The sequence below is a fragment of the Neomonachus schauinslandi genome, chromosome 2, assembly GCF_002201575.2.
Source record: "Neomonachus schauinslandi chromosome 2, ASM220157v2, whole genome shotgun sequence".
NCBI lineage: Eukaryota > Metazoa > Chordata > Mammalia > Carnivora > Phocidae > Neomonachus > Neomonachus schauinslandi.
Genome location: NC_058404.1, coordinates 74,492,914 through 74,517,140, shown reverse-complemented (window position 1 = coordinate 74,517,140; position 24,227 = coordinate 74,492,914). Strand labels below are relative to the sequence as shown.

Below are 24,227 nucleotides of genomic sequence, written 5' to 3'. Positions count from 1 at the left end.
GGGGGGGGGGGGGGGGGGGGGGGGGGGGGGGGGGGGGGGGGCGTGGACTCCCACAGGGGACCGGCTGGCTTAGCTTTTCTTTTCCGTGCGGAACCCTGAGCAAGAGAGAGTCTTTCTGGAGATGTTCTGAGCTGAGCCAGGGTTCACATCACCACAGCCTGTTTAAAGGGATGGCTGCAGCTAACACAGAGACACAGCCCATCGAGACCCTTAATAAATGTTAAATAAGAACAGCTACAAATGTAACTCCTGGAGGTCTAGGAAGAAGGGCAATAGAACAGCAAATTACTGCCCAGCACTTCCCTTCTCCTGGACTTGAAATGGACAAGCCCAAAGGAAAAAATGTGATTGTGGGTCAGAAGGGCTCTTTCTAAAGGTGTTGGCTGGGTCCTCCCCAGTCATCAAATGTGCAGGCTCACTTCCTGCTGGAGAAGAACACACCAGGCACTATTCACATGGTGGGGAGAAACCAATGTGTCTGTTTCTAACTTTCTGAGGCAACATCATCCATGCCCTCCCACAAAACATCATTTTGGATGCTTTCCAAGCAAAATGCTGGTCTGACCCAGTGTGACAGTCTTATTTTTCCTGGAAAAAAATATTTAAATCAAATTTTGTTAATTTGAACAGTCTCCTTTTATTTATTTATTTTTAAGACTTATTTATTTATTTTTTAGAGAGCTGGGAGGGGCGGCACGCAGAGGGAGAGGGAGAGAGAATCTTAAGCAGACTCCCCGCTGAGCATGGAGCCTGACGTGGGGCTCGATCTCACAACCCTAAGAGCATGACCTGAGTCAAAAATCAAGAGTCCGATGCTTAACCTGCTATGCCACCCAGGCGCCCCTCTCCTTTTATTGATCTGCGTTATAATGTTAAATATGAATGGGTGGACTTTGGCAGACAGCAGGGCTTAACTTTTCAGCATTTAGTTTGTTTGAAGAGATATCCATGTGTTAAGCAGTTAACCATCTGTATCTATATTAAAGGAAATATTCAAATAAAGCTCTCTCTATCAAAACTTGTGATAAGCAATTGTTTTGAAATTTTAAGATCTCTGTGTTGTTTCTCTTAAAGTGAGGCATATTTTAAAACAAAAAGAATGTGCCAGTTTGTATTAAGAATAAGTTTCGAATTTGTTTTTATCTCTGAGAATAGGTAGGTGTTCTTTTAAAAAAGTACTAACGCTGTTTCATTAACTCGTTCACTCAGCCACATGTATTGAGCAGCTGATATATGTTGGGCTAGACACTGTGTCAGGTCAAAGGGGCAATAATAATAAGCAGCAGCAGCTAACACAATATGCCAGCTACTCTTTTTCTGAAGTGGTTTACATAGATGAATTCATTTACTTCTCACGATGGCTCTGCAAGCCAGGTGTCGGATTTGCCCATTTCACAGATGAGGAAACTGAATCAGAGAAGTCGTAGAGCTAGGGAAAAAAGCCAACCAGGTAGTGCGGTTCCAGAGCCCATTCTCTAACCTCCACATCACACCATTAAACCAGATAAGTAAGACAAGTTCTTGGTTCTCTCGGACCTTAAAGAGAACCTGACCTAGTAAGAGAGACTAAAAACAGAAAAAAGACAAGTCACCAACTTACGCAACGTAAATGCTGTACACAGTAAGTGAGAACACAGAAGAGGTGGTGATTCATTTTGCCCAGGGAGTGATTACTCAAGGCTTCATAAAAACTTCAGAACTGGGCATGGAAGAATAGGGTGGCAGTTTGCCAAGCAGACAAGAAGGAAATCCCAAACAGAAGAGTAGTAGAGTAGGCATGCAAGCATCATGAACGTGTGTGTAAGCTAGGCTCCGGGAACAGCAAATACCTGGAGCGTGGCTCCAGCAGGGAGCATGAGCCCTCTGAGAAGGAGGCCAGTTCTTGATGGTGAATGGCTTTTGACTTTGGAGATGCTCACAACGAAGTCCCACGAAAAATCCTCTTCTGTATTTAGAGCCTTGAAAGCAGGCACATTTGACCAGACACCCCCATCCTTCCCCCCCAGGTCCCATAATATCATTAGGTAAGACTGGCTGCAGGGCTATGGTTTAGGCAGGAATTTCTCACTGTCCCTGAGGTTAAGAAAATGGGGTCCAGGCAGCTCCGTCTGCTTTATCTTTTTCTTTAGCTTACAAAGGAGCTCCCATGTGACCACTGTTACTAGGTCACCCTGAAATTTCAAGCAGTGGAGAAACGTGGTTTTTTCGACTCCCTTGGAATCTATTATATTGGCTCCTGCCAAGAAAGGTGCTTCTTCCCTAGCTCACTTTTACCATACCTGCTGGCATGATGGAAAAATGACCATTTATAGCTCCTGCCGAGAGCTTAAAGGCTCTCCTGATACAAGGAGAGTGAGCCAGGCCTGCAGGCCAAGGGCATGATCTCAAAGCCAGAGGTGCCCTGTTAGTGAGTGTGAGGGATATACAGTGAATTTTTGTATGTACATATCAATATGTAGCTCATTAGAGATGGTCCCATCCCTTGAGTGATTTTTGTAATAACTAAAGGCTTCAACTTTAAAAAGTCTAATTAGAGTCATTTTTACCAGCACAAGCCAAAAGTCCTCAAGTCTGCTTTGGACTTAGAAGCACCCTGACACCTAGTATTTGTTGCTCCTAGATTTAGAACTGAATACCCGCAGAGGTATCTCTGACCTAGGGAATTCTCTATCAGATCGGTTTCAGCTTTATGCTGGTAATCTTCAGCCAACTAGGAATTTCATACAAAAGTTAGCATAGCTTTAATGAGAATAAGAACAATGCTTTACTCAGGCCTTTTCACAATCAAATTGGGCATGGAGGAGAAAACAATATCTTCGACAGAAATATACAGAATATATTATATAATGTACAGAATATACGGCAGAAGAATCCTCTTCCAGTGGAGACAAGCCCAAGGTCTCAGCCTTCCCATCCCCAACCCCAAACTGACCCACCGCTTTGCCCTTTTGAACGTTTCCTCCAATTTAGGGAATGTTGCATGGACCTCTTGGCCGATATTAGACAAGGCCCTCATCTGGATTAGGTACAGAGAGGGTAGCTGTGTGTTTTAATTTTAGGCTAAAGCCATTCTCTTTTTGAAAAATAAGGGGATATTCATCATTTACTAGTTTATGTAGTCCTGGTTGCTCAACTTTAAAACCTCTCCCTTCTTTCTCCTCCCCCATCACCCACTCCAGACAGGCATTAGGATCATACTCACATGTCTGTACGGCACTCTGAGATCCTTGGCTAGAAGGCCCTGTGTAGAAGAAGCAAAAAATATTTTGTGTTACTGATTGTTCATTAACACATGAACATACACGGAAATGGGAACATACAAAATATTTACCTTGTTTGGTCCTTTTTCTTTTATAGCGTACTACAAGGATTATCACTGCTAAAAATAGGAGCGCAAATAAAACCAGTGGGATCAACACCATTAATATAAACTCCAACTGATTTTCATCCTCGTCAATGTCGCTAAAACTTGAATTTGCCATGAATGCTCCCATGGTCACGGCAACAAATGTAGTTTGAGTATGAAAATTTTCATCTCTGCTTTCCTCTTCCAGGGGCATTTCTGCTGACTGTTCTGTTTCCTCAGAGAAATCTGTAGGGACACACACAAAATTGAGAGTGCCATGGAGACAAAGCTACTATGTTATGTTTTCAGTGATTTTTAAATATATCCTACATGCATCCAGCGGTAAACTTGATCCACTGCGTTTGGTCTTCCAGTTCAGTGTGACAGAGTATTGATTTGGCGTAAATGGAGCTCGAGCTGGGAGTATATTGAACATGGAATCAGAGCCCAGAGAGAAACTTCCCACAAATGCAAGCAGTTTAGCCTTGACCAGATACGTTAGACACACTTAACGCGAAGGGCACTGAGAAGCTTTTTTGTGTCAAAAGGGTGATACTCCAGAACATCTCCTATAGGGTATGATGCTATTTTTATGCTATAAATGTAAATTCATATCTACTATAAATTAACTACTTTCCTCGTAATACTTGGGTATAAAGGAATGCACACTGTCCCAATTTTTATTTTATTTTATTTATTTATTTGAGAGAGAGAGATTGCGTGTGCCTTCGTGTGAGTGAGGGCAGGAGCCGAGGGGGAGGGGCAGAGGGAGAGAGAGACTCTGAAGCAGGCTCCCCGCTGAGCGCAGAGCCCAACATGGGGCTCGATCCCACGACCCTGAGATCATGACCTGAGCCCAAACCAAGAGTCCAAGAGTCCAATGCTTAACCGACTGAGCCACCCAGGTGCCCCGCACTGTCCTAACTTTTAATAAAAGGTTACCTATCAGTGTGGAAGAATTTTTGGAAACTGGGGTGACTGATTAGATTTCAGTGTCAGTTCTCACATTCTGCAGAGAACTGAGTCTCTCTGAGATTATCTGACAGAAATCTTCCTGGGTTCTAAATAAAAACACAGTGCGGATTTCGTTTGTAAGGTGACATTCTCAAGGAGGAAGTTCCCTTAGGGACTAAGTAAACTGCACCAATATTTAAATGTATTTAATAAAAAGCATGTTTAGAACTTGCCCTATTAAGAAGCTATAAACCAGTTTATTCTGTTTGAATTTCAGATTGTGTTGGAAAACCATCCTGGGGCTCATCCCAGGGCAGGAAGGACTATGAGCCTGATGATTATCTGAAAAATCTCCCCTCACCTTGGCTATGTAGTGACCACAGTAAGGTAAGCTGAAGGTTTTCATCCTACATAGTATAACGTCTATTGTTCAAATGGGGCCCGCCGAGGAAGAGAGCATATGAGTTTAGGCCATAGAAAACTTACCCAATAAATAAGATGACGTATGGGAAAGTCCTTTCTAAAGTGCAAGGTGCTGTGCAAACAGAAAAGTCAGCTGCTTCAAGCCATGCTCTATAACCAGAGGTTAGGTCACCCTTTGGAATGCCAGAGGGGGCCCCTGCAGGGCCCATCCCACACCTTATCCATCTGCGCAACTGAATGACAAGGGATTCCTCTGATTTAATTTATAAAAATATTTGTTTGATCACAGTCTAATTTTTTTTTTTTTTGGTTATACAGATGAACATTTCAGTTTCCTCCAAGACCAGGGAATCCACTTGATAATCACATTGGTAAATGTCACCCCAAACCATCAGAATCAGTTACAAACTGCAGAGTCTAACTAACCGGTATTCTTCACGTGTTTATGCCAAAAGCAGGATTTAAGAAAATATCTACTATTTATTGACTTCTGTCTGGGTTAAATGGCTTTGTCTTATATTTATGTCTTCGAAATAAGGTAATAAGTTAATAATGATAGCATATGTTAAAAGCTTTGATGCATCATGTATCACCCCGAACCACGAAAAGATATTAGTCCACTAGAACAATCTCCTCATTAGAGTCACATTGCTTGCCGAACTACTGAGACCAAATAGCATTCTTCACTGATAATCCAGCAGGTGACGACGAGACATTTACAGGGGGTGGGGGTGAGTGGCACATATGCAGATGCAATTGGTGGTACTGACCCTATTCCTTGAGGTCAGTGCTTACAGACCTTCCTCGAATCCCCAGACTTGCCTTTTATCTCTTTTGCTTACTTCTACTACAGCTGAGGCTGCCGCCACTATGTCAGGCTAACCTCTATAGAGAATTGACTAAGCCAAGTCCTGTGCTCTGCCTTTTACCCAGATTATCTCATTTTGTCCTTACCATTTTCCCAGATGGAAACTGGGGCAAAGAGGTTACACAACTTGCCCATAGTCACAGAGCAATCATGGAGGAGGATTTGAACCCAAGAGGGCTAGTCGATTGAACCTGAGCTTTGAACCTCACATGGTATTTTCCTTCCAATTAGACCGGAATATGATTACCAGTCATCAAGTGGTGAACAAGAGAGGGAACCCCATGTCCTTGCCCCTCTGCCTATAAGGAGGTGGCTTTCTGGCATGAAAGAGAAGGGCAGGGGGATGGGTCCCAGAAGCCTTGGCTTTGTGGGTCTCCTGCTAAGCTCCTCAGCCCAGATGTGCTGTGAGCAATGCTGCCCAGAAGAGCAGGATGTGTTCGGCACCTCTCCAAGGAAGGCTTTTTTTTTTTTAAGTTTTATTTATTTTATTTTAAAAATTCATTTATTTTAGAGAGAGCAAAAAAAGACAGAGAGAGCACAAGTGGGAGGAGGGGCAGAGGGAGAGAAAGAGAATCTCAAGCAGATGCACCGCTGAGCACAGAGCCCATTGCAGGGCTTGATCCCACAACCCTGAGATCACGACCTGAGCCAAAACCAAGAGTCAGATGCTCAGCCAGGCACCCCTCCAAGGAAGGCTTTGGGTCACCACTTGACCCATGGCCCCAGAAGAAGAGAAAATAGGAAAGGAAATAAGGTAGCAGGAATAAAGAGGGCGTTTGGATAATCAGGAATGAAAGAGAAATGGAAAGAAGCACACCAGATGGTCCCGGGCTGTACATTCATTTTTTAGCATAAGGGGCAGTGCTGGTCACAGGTGGCCTTTAGTGACAATTTGCAGTGAAAAGGGCTGGAATTTCTCTCCCCATATCTCTCTCACATACACCCTAACATACATTTTCCACATTAAGCATCATTTACTCTCTCAGAATCTCTAGTGACTACCTAAATAAATAAGAACCAAGGGGTTGGTCTCTCTCCCTCTCTGTTTTATTTTTCTTTACCCTACAAGCCTTCATCTCCAGATACTTCTATGATAACCTTCCTCCCAGCCCTCTCTGCCCCATCCAACACCATCATAGCCAAAAATAATAAATAACAGTAACTGGCATTTATCAGATGCTTTGTATGCTAGGAACTAGCTAGGATAACAGGCACTACCTAATTTCATCTTCACAACAACTTTATTGTGCACATTTTACAGATGAAGAAACTGAGTCTTGAATGTCTTGTCCTGGGGTACAACCCTGTCATTTATAAGTTCTGCTACATATGATTTGGAAGCCACATTCCCTAGAGTATAAGCACCAAATGACAGCGAAGGTTCTAGTCACAGCTCTGTCACTTCGTAGTAGCGGGAATTTGAACAAATTATTTACCCCTGTGGCTTAATGTCCTAATTTGTACAACTAAGGGGTGATCCCCCAAGCCCCATCTACTTCCACATTTCCACACATACGGTGTTTATCTTGTTTTTAATTAGAATTTTTGAATTGGTACTAGACACATGGTACTAAGGTCAGAAAGGAAATGTCACTACACCATGTCCCCCAGTTACTACTGTTCCCTCCCCAGAGGTAGCCGTTGTTTCTGTTGCCTTCCAGAGAAACTCCATGTGTATGTAAGTATCATTTCCCGTTTTCTTTTTTTAACACAAAAGGTAGCAAAATCTATATATGTTCTGTCCCTTGCTTTTTTCACTTAAAAATTGGTTTTCAAGATTATTTCCTGTCTATATACAGAGAGTTGTTTTTTCCCCCTATTATTTGGCTGTATCATAACCTATTCCTATTGACAGAGATTTAGGTTGTTTCTCTTGCGTTTTCAGAGATGCCACAATAAATACCTGCCCATCCTTCAGTTGGCACGTGTGCACATACAGTCTGGTTTTTTTTTTTAAGATTTTATTTATTTATTTGTCTCAAAGAGAGAGAGAGAGCACAAGCAGGGGAGCGGCAGAGGGAGAGGGAGAAGCAGGCTCCCCGCTGAGCAGGGAGCCCAATGTGGGACTCGATCCCAGGACCCTGGGATCATGACCTGAGCCGAAGGCAGATGCTTAACAGACTGAGCCACCCAGGCACCCCCGTACTGTCTGTATTTTTTCTCAGGTGTGATGAGAGCAGGGGCGAGGGCGTTGGGTGCAGGGGGAGAGAGGACAGCACCAAACCTCAGAGCTTCTCCAAGATAGCTCCAGCCCAGGCCTCACATGATGAAAACTGGCAGAAACTAAATCAGGAAAGTGCTGGGGGTGCAGGTGGTGTTTGGTGGGAAAGGCGGGGGCCGGAGTTGACAAACACTGGGGATCAGGCCCAAGAGTTCATGCCAGGAGCATTACATGTCGTCAGAAGGGGAGCTGGAAAAGCAGCGTGGGCCATTGAATCAAATCAGTGACTGAGCATGGGTGACCAAGGGGACAGAGAGGTAAGAGCAAGAAAACCAGAGGTGGACAAACCCAAGGTGGGAACCTCAGCAGAGCCAGAGGTCACAAGAGCAGGCAGGGGAGTCCAGGGGGCAACTCAGGGGACGTTTCCCCAGAGCACTATGGAGGTTCCTCCTGTGGCCTGTGGGGTAACAGCAACTCTTAACCCAATGGACACGGGGGTCCCCAGACATGCCTTTGGACCCCAGCCTTTTCTAAGCAACACTTGCTAAGGCCCCTTAAAAGTCCATGGTGATTTCCCGTAAGAACCATCCTATGCTTCTGGGATAAAAGTGACACTTGACAACCTAAGGGGTCCAGCACTATTGCGGGAGAACCCAGCACTCTCTTCCAGGAAGTGAGTCTGGAGCTTGCATGTGGAGCCTAGCGGGCAGGGCTGTGTCTTGCGTGGTGCGCGGGCTTTGTGGACATCTCCGTGGTGTGGGGTGGTGCGCAGGACGCAGACCGACAGGGCCTGCGAAAGCCCCTCACGGCTTCAACCCTCTGTTTCTCAAAGGCCAGGAAAGGAGGCCCCTGTGCGGCCTCTCCCGTACTGTGGGGTTGAAGAGCAAACGGAATCACACGCCTGACAACACGGGCTAACCCAGAGAGCACCGCGCTCATGCCGCCTGCTGGTGGGTTTGCTACTTCCTCCGCGCTCTTCCCATCCGTCCTCCCCCATCTCCAGACTCACCAGTTTCTCTGCGGCTCCCCACGGGACTAATCTGCCAGCTACACTGTCTTCATTTTTTGTTGTTGTGTCTTCTTAGCTAAATTTGGACATATTTCAGGGTAAAAGATGTATGGCCCGGGGGGCTAAAGCTGAGAAAGCTGCAGAAGTGGAGAGGATCAAGCCTGAGAGCGAAAAGGGAGAGGCGTTAGCCAGCAAAAGTACAGAAGAGAAGAAGAGCGAGGACAGTACCTGACAAGCAGACAGGCTGTGTGTGAGGGCTGCCCGCGGGGGGGCCCTGGGCCCTGCACGTGAGCTGCCCACGGAATGCCCGCGGGGCGGCCAGGGCTCCAGGCCACGGAAGCCCTGTCTTCGAGTGGCCCCAACGCAATCTAGCCGCCCCCCCCCCGCCCCCCCCGCACTCTCCCTTTCACCATCTCTCCCCCCTTGCTCAGATCCTGCCGCATTACTACAAGATCATGGGCCTAGTCACGGGAATGAGGAAAGCACTTCGCTTGGCTTTTAATCCTCAAATCCTGAAATTACCAGATCATCAACTGCACCGTTGCGGCATCCCTTACAAAGGATCCTTGACTATATGCATGCAAACACATCTGGGACGCATATTCCACACGTCTGGCAAGGACCCTGGGGGAAATCCTTGTGGGTCGGAAACTGCGGGAGATGCTGGAGGTGAGCCTGGCAGCCCCAGCCCCCGAGCGGGCCGGTCACACCCCTCCCCCCATCACATCTCCAAACACCGTCACTAAGTGGAAATGACTCTGCTTCCCAGTGAAGCAAACTAGCTAACTTCTCCTTTTTTGAAAGTGGAACAAATATGCAACCAGCTCTAGTTTTTTTAAGTAAAAAAAAAACAAACCAACAAGTATTACGTAGGAACTGAAAGAATGCTGTTATAGTATAAAATAGAACAAGGCTGAGAGAATGGCGTAAACTCGGGATATCATCCAGTATGTTGGGCCGCAATCAGAGGACCCATTCTTTCATCTGTTATGTAGACTCCGTGCACAAATTGTGTCAACTATTTTATCTCATTTTATTTTTTTTAAGATTTTATTTATTTATTTTTGGAAGAGAAACAGAGAGAGGGCACAAGCTGGGGAGGGGAGGGGCAGAGGGAGGAGCAGACTCCCTGCTGAGCAGGGAGCCCAGGACCCTGGGATCATGACCTGAGCTGAAGGCAGACGCTTAACCGACTGAGCCACCCAGGACCCCATTTTTTTATGATTTTTAACAAATTTATAATTCAGATAATGAAATAAAAGAAAACACAAGTCGAGTGTCAGGCATTCAAACTCAGCCCTACTCTGAGGAGTAACTGGAGGATATGAATTTCAAGATATTCAAGACACCAAACTCAAGAAGTCTGCCTACTTCTTATCACCCCTGTACATCTGGGCACAGCAAAGAGCCAGTCAGTGAGAGAAGGATGACACAAAACCAAACCAAGAAGCTCTCCAGTGGTTCTCAGCCTTGGCTGCACGAAAGAATCGCCTGGGGACCTTGTTAACACTCTTGATGCCCAAACCTTTACCTCATGGTGTCTGCGGTGAACACAAGCCTCAGTATTTTTTACAGTTCTCCAGGTGACTCCAAGGTTGAGAACCACTGCTGCCGACCCTACCCATTTCCCGTCTTCCCCTGGGAACCACTGCTGCCGACCCTACCCATTTCCCGTCTTCCCCTGGGCCACCCCAGCACCCTCCCCTCCTGTTCTCTGTGCTCCTCCTTGGTAAAGTGGAGAAGAATCAGAGGTCAGGGAGTTGGATGCCCAAGGCTTGCCTAGCAGCTGCCAACTCGATCACCAGAATACAGTAGCTTAAGAATCATCGCTGAAGCCTGGAGCTCCTGAGAGACTCTGGCCAGGCTAGACTGAGAGAACACTGTCACAACCATGCCTTCCCGAGTAAGTCTGATGAAGAGACAATGCGCTGGAATGTAAAACCCTCATTTCCACTAACGGTCACTGCCGACACATCAGCTTGGAGGTTTACACCAGCGGTCCTCGAACTTTAGCATCAGAATCACCCGGAGGGCTTCTCAAACACAGAGTGCTGGCCCTGCTCCCAGAGTCTCTGCTTTAGTAGGTCTGGGATGAGGCCAAGAATTTTAAGGGTTTTTTTTAAAGATTTTATTTTTAAGTAATCTCCCCACCTAAGGTGGGGTTCGAACCCACACCCCCCAAATCAAGAATCACACGCTCTGCTGACTGAGCCAGCCAGGCGCCCCAAGAATTTTCATTTCTAACAAAATGCTGCTGGTCTGGAGGCCATACTTTGACAGCCACTGGTTTAAGTTGCCCAAACAACCTCATTTAGATGTGCTTTATTATTGGTAACACCTCTTGTTCTCAACACTTACTGTGCACCAGCATCACCTGGTGGGTTTTAAGCTCCACCCAGATCCGTTATGTGGGGCTATCTGCAGCTGCACGTGGGCAACGATCTGTTCTCAGAGCTCCCCTGGTGATTTCAGCAGTGAGTACACAGTAAGTAACTATGCTGGGTTGAGAGTTACTGAGTTAAACTGTAATTCAATTGACTTCATTTTAATTTGTTGTTATTCGTGAAGATAGTCCTTACCAGCTTTAAAGATGATTGGAGAACCCTACCCAGAAAGAAGCCTCTGAAAGCAAAGTGAAAGGATGTATGCAGCCATCAAATAAATGGTCTATCTCTCCGGTTCTGGTATCTCTCTACAAATCAGTTGCTCAGCATCTGTGGAATCTGGCTGCGATGGGCCAGGGAAAAATGGGAACAAACGACTTAAAATTGGGCCCCAGCCTGTCTGTGGGCGGGTGATTGCGTTTGATGCAGGAAGTTGCCAACACCAAGTGGATGGACCATGGCTCCTTGATGTTGGGCCCCTGGGACACCATCCTGCATGGCTTCTGAAGCGTTCTGGCCTTTCTCTGGTTTGCTTGGTTTCAAAAAGAGTGCTAACTGTTTATCATCCGAGAGTAGTTCATTCAGGTACTCGTTTATTGCCCGAGGCCACGACGGCTTGGTGCCGTATCTATCCCCAGCACCTGGAACCCTGTGTGCTGTGAGGGAGCCATTGGGTACAAGTTGCTCAGGAAATGTAAATAGGCCAGGTTAGTCGGAGAGACACTGTTAGGACATCTCTCACCTTTTTATCAAGAATATCCTGTCCTCTTCCCTCTGTCCACCCTCTTCCAAGAATACACACAGTGCGTTCTTAGTCACAAAGAGAACTAGGGATCTCAGGTGGTTTCCTCAAAAGGTTATCGGAATTTTAAAGAAAACGCTGGAAAATGAGAGGAACCATTTGATGCCAAGTGAAGAATCCTGAGTGATGAAAAATTTCATGTTTTTAGTTTTTGTTTGGTAGGGTGGAGGGAATCCGGTGTTCCACATGGTTTCCCTCAGGTGACCTAATTCTCTGGGGACAGGACTAGGGCATCGGAAGGATTGTTGTTTTCATCGTAAGCTCTGTTGCACGACGTATTTAACAATTTTGGTTAAGTGAAAATATTCACTTAATATATTTTTGCTGACATATTTACCTGAAGAAGATATGGTCAGAATAAGTATGGTTGAACAGACGTGAGGCAAAAGCCCTGAGGGGTAAGGGCAGGTTCTGACTATCACAGGGTAGTTCAGGGAGAGCGGTCCTGTGTGATGATGCCTTACGTTGAAAGAAGGTTGACAAATGTTTCCTTTGCTTATTTTGAGGAGGGTCATCTGGTAAAATGCTTTGCTGCGGTAGTCTGCTCTGGGAATTTACTTGTGAAGCTTGGTTATATTTTTACCGCATTGCCTTGAGAAACACACCTGCAATTGCGATTCATTATCAGATGAAAACATGCCCCACGAAGGGGGCCCACAATGCTCTGATGTCTTTTTTGTTTTCAACTGTTTATTTTGATGTCTTTTTAAGAGAAAGCTTACTCATATTTAGTCAGACTTGCCCAGACCCTCAGGCTGTCTCGGTTTGAAGTTACTCACCTGGGAAAGCTGCATTTTTCACCTTCTGACTACCTTTTTTGCACACTGGAGACTTATACTGGCCTATGGTACCTGGCAGTTTAAAGGAATACATGTATTTTTATGGGACAGAGTCCACATACACTTTTCACATTTAAAACTCTTTCTACCATCAGTGGGATAATAGACACACGAGTGCTTTAAAATGGAAAAAAAAAAAAGGATTTTACTAAAATATAGTTATTATCATTACTAATCAGAATAATTTTCTATTTTTATTATATTTCTATCTCTCTCTCTTTTTATAAAGATTTTATTTATTTATTTGAGAGACAGAGAGTACAAGTGAGAGAGTACAAGCAGGGGGAGCAGCAGAGGGAGAGGGAGAAGCAGGCTCCCCACTGAGCAGGGAGCCTGATGCGGGGCTTGATCCCAGGACCTGAGCCGGAGGCAGCCACTTAACCAACTGAGCCACCCAGGCATCCCTCTATCTCTCTTTTGAATAGCCAGTTTCAAGGATACAATTCTAGAGAGTAAGTTGGAAACAAATGTCCTTGGCCACGCCCTTGTCCTCTCCCTGGCCTGCTACCAGCCCCCCCTGAGTAGGGGAGGGAGACAGTTGGGCTCTTGCGCCCTCCGTCCAGGCATGGCACTCCTTGCTCAGATCAGTACAGGCTCAGAGTTGCCAGAGAAAGCAACCAAAAGACAGAGACAAGCCAAAAAACTCAGTGGTAGATGTATGTTTGTGATAAATCAGAGGACGGGAGAGCAGGGAAAGGAGATGTGGGCTAGTATCTCAGGGGCTAAGGTACCTTCACCACGAGCTGCAGGAGGAAGGGGGACAGGGTGCAATCAGAAGTTCCCATCATCAGCCTAAGGAGGAGCAGAGAGCAAGAGTTTGGGAGGCTGAGGAAGGAGGCCATCTCCTGAGGTCTCTGGAGCAGTGTCTGAGGGGAGCAGATTGTGGGTTGGATTTTCTGGGGTCAGCAAAGTCCCTTACCAGGTCTCTAAGCCCTGCTTCCATCTGATCCTATTTTACCTTGAGAGAGACTCAATCCTGCCCCTCCATCCCGGGCAATGTAGCAGGACTCGAGCACTGAGAATTGAGTGTTGCTGCTTGAGCTACTGATGCTGGGCAATCCCACTGTCTTGCCAACCTCTTTTCTGCATTTATTATTATGATCCTGCAATTTTTTTTCTCTTCTAGTATTTAATGGGATGAATTACATTAGTAGATTCTCTAAAGTTGATCCACTCTTGGATTCCTGGTTTTAGTCTATGCGATCACTGGGATGTTTTTTGTTTTGTTTTGCTTGTTTTGTTTTGTGTTTTCCAGCACAGTTCCTCTACTTGTTATTTGAATGATTGATCTAGGACTCGGCCTAAATTTTCTTCTAATATTTGTTAACTGGCTACACGGCCAATATGCCTGTGGTCTTAGTGATGCACCAACATAAGGATGATCTTTGCTTGAAAAAGATCATCATAGTCATGGAGCTTACTAAAGTACAGGCTGCCCAGTTAAATTTGAATATCAGATAAACAACAAATAATTTTTTAGTATAAACATGTTCCATGCAATATTTGTGTGGCCTCTACTTACACTGAATTGCATGAGATGTACTTACACTAGAAAAAAAGTGTTTATTTGAAATTTACATTTAACGGGTGTCCTATATTTTTATTTGCTAAATCTAGTAATCTTGACCATAAAAAACAAGCATTATGTTTAAAAAAGAGTACATTAATTTTTAAATTAATATTGTCAATGGAAGATAAAAGCACATGTCAGCAAACCCTAATAACCACTGGGCTCCTGTTTCTGAAAACTACAATGGGGCGGGGAAGCAGGAAAGAATAAAGACATTGTAACTCATATACAACAAAGACACATAGAAGAAAAATTCAAATTTCCAAAACAAACTAGATTTGGTGGTTTTGTTTCGAGGAAAAGTAACCAAAACACCACCACCAACTGGACCCTGCTCTGGTAGATAACTCTCCTTTCAAACCACCTTCTTCAATTAATCAGGAGATGCTTCTGTGCTGTCATCCCCACCCCCAGGCAGATTTTTCTATTCATTTTATGATACAGAAATGTTATTTCTTTTTCAAGTTTTCAAATCAGCTCTTACTGGCTTGAAATTTATCATCTATGGAATTTGTATTCCTTTTGTATTCCTTTCAAAATCTCCCCAAAATGTTTGTGACTACCTGGCCTTTCTGCAAATTGTCATGCTGTTCAATGTATATTTTCTGGGTCTGAACTCCATCCCTAGTTTGAGAGGAAGACGGATAAGAATACTTTCTCAGGGAGCACCTGGGTCCTCAGTCAGTTGAGCGTCTGCCTTTGGCTCAGGTCATGATCCCAGGGTCCTGGGACTGAGTCCCGTATCAAGCCCTACATCGAGCCCCACATCGGGCTCCCTGCTCAGTTGGGAGCCTGCTTCTCCCTCTCCCTGCTGCTCGCACTCTCTCTTACTCTCTCTCTCTGACAGATAAATAAATAAAAATCTTAAAAAAAAAAAAAGAATACTTTCTCAGTACTACTCGTGGATGTGGCTACATAATATTCTCTACAGGAAGGGAAGCAGTAACTGTTGCCTGTTTGGGTGTGAGAAGACAGAAGTAAACTATACATAAAAAGATTTGGGATCATTAACATTTTGGAATAAAATAAAATGTGGTTAACTAAAAAATCATGTTTATCTAGGTATTACCACAGTTTCATTTTATTATTTAAATGGTTATGATTTTGTCATGAATACATGTAAATGTTGGATAAATTTCATGTCATTCCTCACGCAGTCGTGTGCCTATAATGTACCAGACACTGTACTAGGTCCTGGGATATAAAGGTGAAGGAGACCAGGTCCAAGCCTCCCAGGGCAGACACGGGTAAGTGGGGACAGTGGCACATAAACCAATAACTAAAATACAGTTTAATAAAAGCAATTGTGTATGATTGTTTGTGTATGGAGTCCCATGAGGGCATGGGAAAGGAAGGTCTTCATTCATCTGGGGGTGGAAGATTCAGGAAATCTTCACAGAGGAGGAGATTCTTAAAATGAATCTCAGGAGTTCATCAAGCCAAGATGTCAGGGAAAGGAGTTCATCAAGCCAACATTACAGTTGAAGCACATAGAAAGGCTCAGAGTTTGGCACATTCAAGCAGTTGTAACCTCAGCTGTGCGGTGGGGAGTGTCAGGGTTAAGCAGGAAAGGAACTCAGGACAACTCATAAGGGACTTGAAATGATGTCAAGGGGTTTGGAAGCTAAGGAAAGGAAATCCCACTGAAGGGTAAGTGCAGGAGGAAATGATTACTTTTTGTCATAGAGTTATTGCTCTGGACATTACGTGGAATTGGTTTCGGAGATGAGACTAAAGGCAAGGAGATAGGTTAAGAAGTTAATGAAGTAGATGAGGTAAGCGCTAACAAGGGCCTAAACTAGCAGGGAGCTAAGGAGTTCCGCTCTGGACATGCTGAGCCCAAGGGCCCTGTGACATGTCCAAGGAGAACTGAGGACGAGAATGCAGGTCTAGAGCTGGGCAGCTAGGCCTGGGGGGAGGTGGCTTTTTTTGGGAATCATCAGCCGAGGAGTGAGATGAAAGCTATGAACATGGATGCCATAGCCCAGGAAGGATATAAGGAATAAGAAATAAAAGATAGACATTACTATGAAAGGACCAGGTGGAAGAGAAAGACTCCTAACCCCAAAGTGGAAGGAAGCAATCAAGGTCATAGGAGATCAAGGAGAAAATGGCATCATAAGACCCAAGGAAGAGGAGCATTTCTATAATTGATTAATTATGTTAAATGATACAGAGGAAGACGTGTAATATGGACAGAAATGGGTCCCTTCGGTTTAGCGATTAGAAGGCACTGGTGATCCAGAGAGAGCAATTTGAGTGGCTGTGCTTGATACAGTAGCCAGGTTGCAGTGGGTTGAGATAAAGGCATGTTGACTGTCTTTCAGAGATTGGGAATTATAGAAAGGAAAGATAGAGGAAAGCTTGAGAAGAACTCAGAGGTGCTCTAGTTATTTTTCATTATGAATGTATACCTACTTTTTTTTTAAAGGTGTTGATATTGTTTAGATCCTAATTTGAACAGAACAACTATTAAAAAACATTTACAAGATAGTTATCAGAGCTAATTAGACATTGACTGGGTATATGATGATATTAATTTTTAAAGCAATAATTGTATTGAGGTTATACTTTTTTTAACATGCTTTTTTAGAGAACAATGTAACAGATAACCGAGTACCCACCACAGATTTTCTTACACGTTTCCATATTGACCAGAGGATGGTTTGGCAAACTTTTTCTTAAAGAGCAGAGAAAGCAAAATGCAGTTTTCATTTAACCGTTTAAATATATAAAAGCCATTCGTAGTTCATGGGTCCAAAACAACAGGACACTCACAGAAACTGGCCAGTGGGTCTTCATTTGCTGTCTTCAGAACTGTCATGTTTTTTTCTGAAAGAAACACATCAGAGATGTAGTTGAGGCCCTCCTTGTACTCCTCTTCGATCTCATTCCCCTCCCTACCTCTCCAAAGGTAACTGTCCTCTCCTAAAGTTAACGTTATCGGTCCCAACTTTTCAGATATGCCTATATCCCTAAGCAATATAAGCATAATTCGGAGTGTTTTTAGAAACTTTAAATAAATGTAATCATTCGGTGCATAATAATCTTCAATTGGCTCTTTTGGCCAACACTACATTTGAGATTAAGTCATCTTCATATGTTTGGACTAGTTCGTTAATTTTACCTGTTGTATGCTATCTCATTTTGTGACTATATTAAGTTTCATGTATTCTTCTGGACATGCACATTTAAGTTGTTTCTATTTTTTCCATCTTTACAAACAATGCTACAATCAACATTATTGGCCATGACTCTTTGCTGCACATTTGCTTTTGATCTGGGGTATATACCTAGGATTGAATTGTTGGGGTTGTAGGGTATGAACATATTCAGCTGACTAAATAGTTCCAAATTGTTCTCCAGGCTGATTGTATAGAAAAATTTCCTTTTCCAGTAATCTGGTATAGTTGGTAACCTGAAAAATTCTCCCAATATGCAACACTTAGAGATCCTGAATGAAATATAAGAGGCAACTTTTTACATGTATAAAGAAGTCTCAAAAAAGCAAGGAAATCCCCAGGCCCCAGAAAATGTTTTTAAAAAGAAGAAGAAGAAAAAAAAAAGATGATATAGGAAATTTAAATTCAGAGACAAATTTACCTATGGGGATTCCCTAGAACAAAGGTTTGGGCCCATAGGGACATAAGAGGCTATAATGCGTTCAGGGGCTCCTGTCCATCTCTTGGGTTAAAAGTTAAAGCTAAAACACCAGGCCATGGAAAGAAAGAAAGAAAGAGAGAGAGAGAGAAGGAAGGAAGGAAGGAAGGAAGGAAGGAAGGAAGGAAGGAAGGAAGGAAGGAGCAATGATTTTGGCAAAGTTCTAATCAGTCAGGTGTGTCACGCCCAGGCTGATCTCACCATCATCCTGACGCTGTGCACCCTGGCCCCCTTTTGATTTTCAATTTGATTTTGTCTACTTCTTTCTCCTTGGCAATAACTTTGGCATCCTTGTCTACCTGCTTCTGGAATTGACCTGCCCCCACAGCCAACTCTGCTTTGTTGGCTTGTACATTTCATGAGGTTTTGGCACCTCCTCATACAACTCCTGGAGTCTGAGCCCTGAGGCCTGCTCAGCCTGTCCCCTCTCCGTCCCAAGGCTGGGCTTTAAGCCTGAGGTCCAAGCACCACCGGCTCTGCTCAAGCCTGGCACATCCCTGCCTCCATATCTTCCCAACACTATTCTGTGGTGACAGGACTAGGTTGTGTCGGGAAAGTATTTATAGTAACCTGGTGCTGGAATCAGAAAATCTGGGTTTCTGTCAAATGGGGTGAAGTCATCTCCTGTGTGCCAGAGTGCATCCTCAGTGCCCCCAAGATTTCTATCATGAATGGGAATCGACAGATACAATGAGCAACAAGATTAGGTCTACACACACGGCAGATAAAAGTTATCAGAAAATACTATGTTTTTTTTAAAAAGACATAAAAGAAGGAATAACTAACACAAGAAAAAAATAAAAGCAAGACAGTATACTTTTTTTCTGGAAATGAATAAAATTTTCCAGAGTGAAAAATATTACTGAAATGAAAAGCCCAACGAACGGGTTAAGCAGCAGGATAGGCTAGGGGATTGCACAAACCCTCCCACCAGTGGTGCGGAGTTCCTGTTTCTCTACATCTTTGCCAACATTTGAGGGTGCTGCAAACTCGACACAGGTAGGCAGATTGCAGGTCGTATTGTTTCTTTGCAGAATTGGGCCCATCCCAGCCAAGATCCAGCCCTCTTCTGGATCCTTGGATCAGGCTTTTAGACACAGAGGGAGTTTAAACCCCAGTAAATCCCTTTCTGCCTGTTTTTTGGGTCCCTGATTCGGTCCTTGGGGTCAGCTCTCAGCAGGGCTCTTCCACAGGGCTCTCCCACAAGGCTGTGCTTTTTCTCCCTGGTTCCCACACCCTGACACCTCTTACCAGTGACTTCCAAATAAAGTGACTTCATCATTCCACTTTTCCTGCTTCTGGTCTTCACTTTGCTAATCCCCAGATGCTCTGTTGCTCACTCTGCACCTTGCAGCCCTTCCCTTCCCCCTCTACAAGCCAAAGCTAAACCAACTCTCTCCATCCCTTTTCCTATAGGCCAGTCTCTGACCCAACCAAACAAATACAGCTCCTTTATTAATATGCAATAACCTTAGACCCTAACTGAGGGAGTCTAAGATGTATGTGATACATCTACAGTTGGAAGGATACCACAGACATATTTTTCTAAACCTGAAACTAGACACATATCCTGGCAGAGTCTAAAAACCCAGAGGTGTTATGGCATATGTTAGAGCTTGGATTCCTGAGACTGAATCTTACTTAGATCCACTATTTAGCTGTGTGACCTGAGGCAAGTCACTTAGCCTCTCTGTGCCTCCATTTTCTCATATGTAAAGCCCCTGCTAGTACTAGAACCCACTATATAAGGTCGTTAGGAGAACTAAATGAGTGAGCATATGTAGATTATTTAGAAGGGCAGCTGGCATACAATGAGGACTATATGTGTTTGCTCTCATCATTATTACTACTTGAAATTGGAACTGTCCGAGGCAATAGCAGATACCAGTCACATTCACCGAAATGAGATCAGTGTCAGAAAGTGCAGCTCCATGTATGCAACTAGTATTTTCTTTAATTCTTTCTTTTCTTCTCAAGGTGTATCTACGAATTACATGGTTCTTACTCTTCTGAAACGGTGCAGAAAATCTCCCAGTCTTTCCGGTCAAACCTGGTGTTTATTTCCTGGCCACCAAAACAGTTCCAGCCTCCTTGTTTCTGCCTCGTGCCCTTAGCTCTCCTTTTACAAACCATCCTGCCCATCTCAGCTAATAAATCCCATGGTTTCGGTGTCTGGGAAGTTGCTTTGAGCTCTCTGATAGTGTTAGGCTAACATTGACAGGGCACAGGGCAAGAAGCCAGGTGAAAATGACTGCCTCACTCCCTGGACAGAATGTCGCCTTGACACTGAGTCTGAATTTTCTTAGCGTCCAACACTGGCCAAGATACCCAAACCCACAGGTTTTCTTTAACTGTGCTCATCTGTTTGGTCAAAATCCCAGAAAAGCTCTTTTCTCATTTCTCTCCTGGTGACTTCTAAGTAGATTATTTCACTTGGGATAGTGATCAAGACTGCGGCAGGCTCTCCGTATAAAGAGAAAGGACACTGACTCTGAGGTATTGATTCTGGGCCAGGAAACCGCTGATACCAGATTATGTTACCTGTCTGTGGTTGGCTTGACTTGAGCTATATACTGGAATATGCTTGCAAGGAGGGGTGTCAGGCTGTTCAGTAGACTGGATTCTACTACCAAACATCTCCAAGATGCTTTCTGAAGAATTCAAGGAAATACGAGTATGACACCTACACACTAACTCATGGTCTGAGGCACCATTAGCTCAAAAGGGTAGACATTAATTAATTAAAAAATAGATAATCAGTCTTTAATTTATAAGCGACTTCCCCTTGGCTTTGATTATCTAGCTTTTTGTGAGTGGGCATTTTTGCATTTTCTGACATTGGAAATCCAGACCGGGACTAGTAAGTGTGTTGGATTATCTAGGTAAACCCTGCTCTCGGCTGAAATGTAGCTTTTCCCCTGACTTCCCTGACATTCTCACACTGCCTGTTTTCAGGAGCTCATCAGCTTTTAATGCTCAGCCTCAAATCCATTCTAGAATGATTGTGGCATTTATCAACAATTATGCAGTTCTTGATTTATGCAGATCCCAACAAGGTTTTGGGAAGTAAGAGATGAGCTACTGAGCATTTTCCCTGGTGGCGCTCATAGCCTGGTGGGAGATATGGGCACATACACACTTAGGATTCAACACAATTAGCTGTGTGTACAGAAGTTTAGTTTTATATGGGCGTGACACAGGTAAAGTCACCAGGGAAGGCACAGTGAGGGGAGACATCAAGAAGGACGCAGCTTCGCCTGGGTGGCTCAGTCATTAAGCGCCTGCCTTCGGCTCAGGTCATGATCCCGGGGTCCTGGGATCGAGCCCCGCATCGGGCTCCCAGCTCCGCGGGAAGCCTGCTTCTCCCTCTCCCACTCCCCCTGCTTGTGTTCCCTCTCTCGCTGTGTCTCTCTCTGTCAAATAAATAAAATCTTTAAAAAAAAAAAAAGAAGAAGAAGGACGCAACTTCCAGTCTGGGTCTTTAGGGTTATATAGGAGTTCACTAAGTAGAAAAAAGAGGACTTGTCATTCACTTTTGGCAAGAGCCCCAGAGGCCTGGAGCACATACTCCGTTCGGTATGACTGGGCCAGGGGAGGGCACATGGGAGGAGATGCCATGGGAAGGAGGTTGAAGCGAGAGTCGAAGTGGCGTAAGTAAGGAGCCACCAAAGGTCTTTATGTGGAAGAGCCACTGATCAGATACCAGCCTTAGAAAGAAAACTTGTACTGAGGCTTCAGGTGATCCTTCTTCATCTCCCAGATGGCATAAGCTTCGACTCAGAAATGTCAAGAAAATACTCAGAAGCTCAAGAAAATACTCAGGCAAGCTTAAATATTACTCTCAGGGCATGTTTGAGGCCCTGTGGTAGCGTTGAGACGCACAAGAGGTGGAAGTGGGATGGCTGGGCTCTGCTTCCTGGGCTGCTGAGGACACCCTGCAGGGAAAGGAGTCTGGCCCGGAGGGCTCTCCACTGGGGCAGAGGAGGGACCCCCGGAATCTCAGTCAGAAGAGCTGAGCAGCCGTGGGGCTTGGACATCTAAACTTCCGCTGCCTCAGCATCTTCCCCTGTGCCACCGTGCGGCTTGAACCTTGTCATCTTTAGGCTTGTTTCCAGCCCCCAAATTGTGCCCAAGACAACACATTGTCCTCCTCGGCGCATCTGAAACACTACCTCCCATTTCAACCAGACATCTTTCCAGTCAGAATGGTTTGCCTTTCACTTTTCATTTTCCACCTCAGATGCCTGGCAAGACCACATGGAGAGCACCCAGGGCAAGAGAAATTGGTGGGGCAGTGTGGGTTGGTGCTGACTGTGAATCTCCAGGAAATTGCCACATGCTAGGTCAGTGCCTGGTGCCTGCCCCTATCCTATTTAAAGAACCCTAGCTTGAGAACTTTCCTTTTGCTTGAAATACTGACCTACATTACTGGAAACAGGTAGTATCTGTTGACAGAAATCATGGGCAATGAGTTTATTTACCCAAGGGCAAGTCAACAAAACTATAGGAGGCAATAGAGGGTGATTGTGCTTGTTGTAGCAACTGTCAAGGGTATAAATCAATTGCGGCTCTTAGCTCCAAATAATGAGATTTAATATTTTGTCTTTCCAATACCTTTGATTTGCTACAATCACATTACTTTCTAAAATAAAGCTTCATTAGTAACAATCAATGCAAAGAAAATATCCCCCCAAAGTAACAAGATCAAAGAAAAACAGATGAAAGACTTCTCTTGAAAAGTTAGAATGGATGCCTGGTAACTCCTCCGATAATTTCCTGTTTACTTTTTTTTTTTTTTTTTTAACTTACTGGTCTTCTTTAGTATATTTTCCAGTAGTATATTTCCATACCCTAGTTTTTCCGGGAGATTTTGGTACTAGCAGATTTCCCAGCCCACATTATTAAAAGTCAATTCATGACTTCTGATTGAAACATTGTTTTACACAAACTGCCAAAAAAGTTTATGGTTTCCTTAATATGCCTGTCAAAGCCGGTACATTACAGGGCCCCCGCACTTGTTAGAAGACAGAAATTGGGGGAAAGTTAAATGGAGTGAGGGAGCCGGAGCGGGATTGGCCGGCTGCAGGGAAAGCCAGCCAAGCCCCCCCACACCCCGCGCAAAATTACAATTCTAATTTCAGCTCCTTCTTTCGCAGAAAGGACTAGGTTTTCTGGGTGTCACCCCCCCCCCCCACTCCCCGGCAGAGTTCTGTAGCCTCGGGCACTGAACAAGCCTGGCTATCCTCGTTCCCTGGGGTGGAAAGCAGGGAGGTAGCTTACCCTGAGCCAGGCTGGTGGGAAGGAGCATGATCACCAGGGCAAAGGCGAGGGCAGCCCGGGGAGCCTTCCTGTCAGCTCGCCGCCCGGGCATGATGCTGCGCTGGGCTTCAACCTCCCTGAAACCTGAACATTTCCTGTTTCCTGCTTGTTTGGGTCGGTGCTAACTCGAAGGAGAGGTGTTTGCCTGTTTTTTAGGAAGTGATGTAATTCTGCAGGAGCCTGTCAGACCAGCAAGGATTGCAAAAGAGAAGTTGTTCTGCAAGCACTGATTCAGTTAGCAAGGTCTCTTGAGCCCTTTTCAGTCCTGGCCCCGTTGCTGGCCCCCATCTTTTGAAATTGTCTCTTAGAAACGGTGTCCATAGCTCAGCTGTCCTTTGGGTCCCGGGACTGAGGCTCCTGGACCACAAGCATTCTCCATTGGTGATTTTACTCCACCCCAGGTGAGTCTCTAGGGCTGCCCAGAGTCTAGAGCAGTGCTATCCAGTCGAACTTTCTGAGATGATGGAAAGGTCCCAAATCTGTCCAATACAGTAGCCATTAGCTACATAGGCTATAGGGCACTTCAGATGAGACCAGTGCAAAATGAATGTGTAGTTTTATTTTTATTAAATTAAAAGAACTCCGCATGGCTAGCAGCTGCTGTGTTGGACGGCTTAGGCCTAGCGAGCAGGGGCACCTGTAGCACCAGCAAATGGCCAGGACACTTCTCTCCAACCAGGCACATCACCGTCCCTGGGCCCTGAATGCCACCTCCCTCACAGGGAGGTAAAGGACAATGCTATACACATGCCCGAATGTGCTCTGCTTCCCCGGAGAGAAATGATTTCTATTATTCTTATTTGTTTTCTTTATAAAGCCTTTGTGTTTTTAGAGCAGTTTTAGGTTCACAGCATAATTCAGAGGAAGGTGCAGAGATGTCCCATACACTCCC

General features: G+C 44.7%; 1 protein-coding gene across 2 annotated transcripts in view; it reads right to left on the bottom strand.

The window, feature by feature from the left end:
• Positions 1 to 23,444, bottom strand: part of TMEM154 (transmembrane protein 154) — a 41,877-nt gene extending 18,433 nt beyond the window's left edge. For both annotated transcript variants that reach the window (XM_021698938.1, XM_021698939.1), the window contains exons 1-4: positions 23,297 to 23,444; positions 17,135 to 17,188; positions 3,332 to 3,592; positions 3,203 to 3,241 (exon numbers count right to left, since the gene is read on the bottom strand). In XM_021698938.1, the coding sequence (XP_021554613.1) occupies positions 3,203 to 3,241; positions 3,332 to 3,592; positions 17,135 to 17,188; positions 23,297 to 23,387 (445 nt within the window). In that variant the 5' untranslated portion in view covers positions 23,388 to 23,444. The remainder of the gene's footprint in view (positions 1 to 3,202; positions 3,242 to 3,331; positions 3,593 to 17,134; positions 17,189 to 23,296) is intronic.
• Between the last annotated feature and the right edge of the window lie 783 nt (positions 23,445 to 24,227).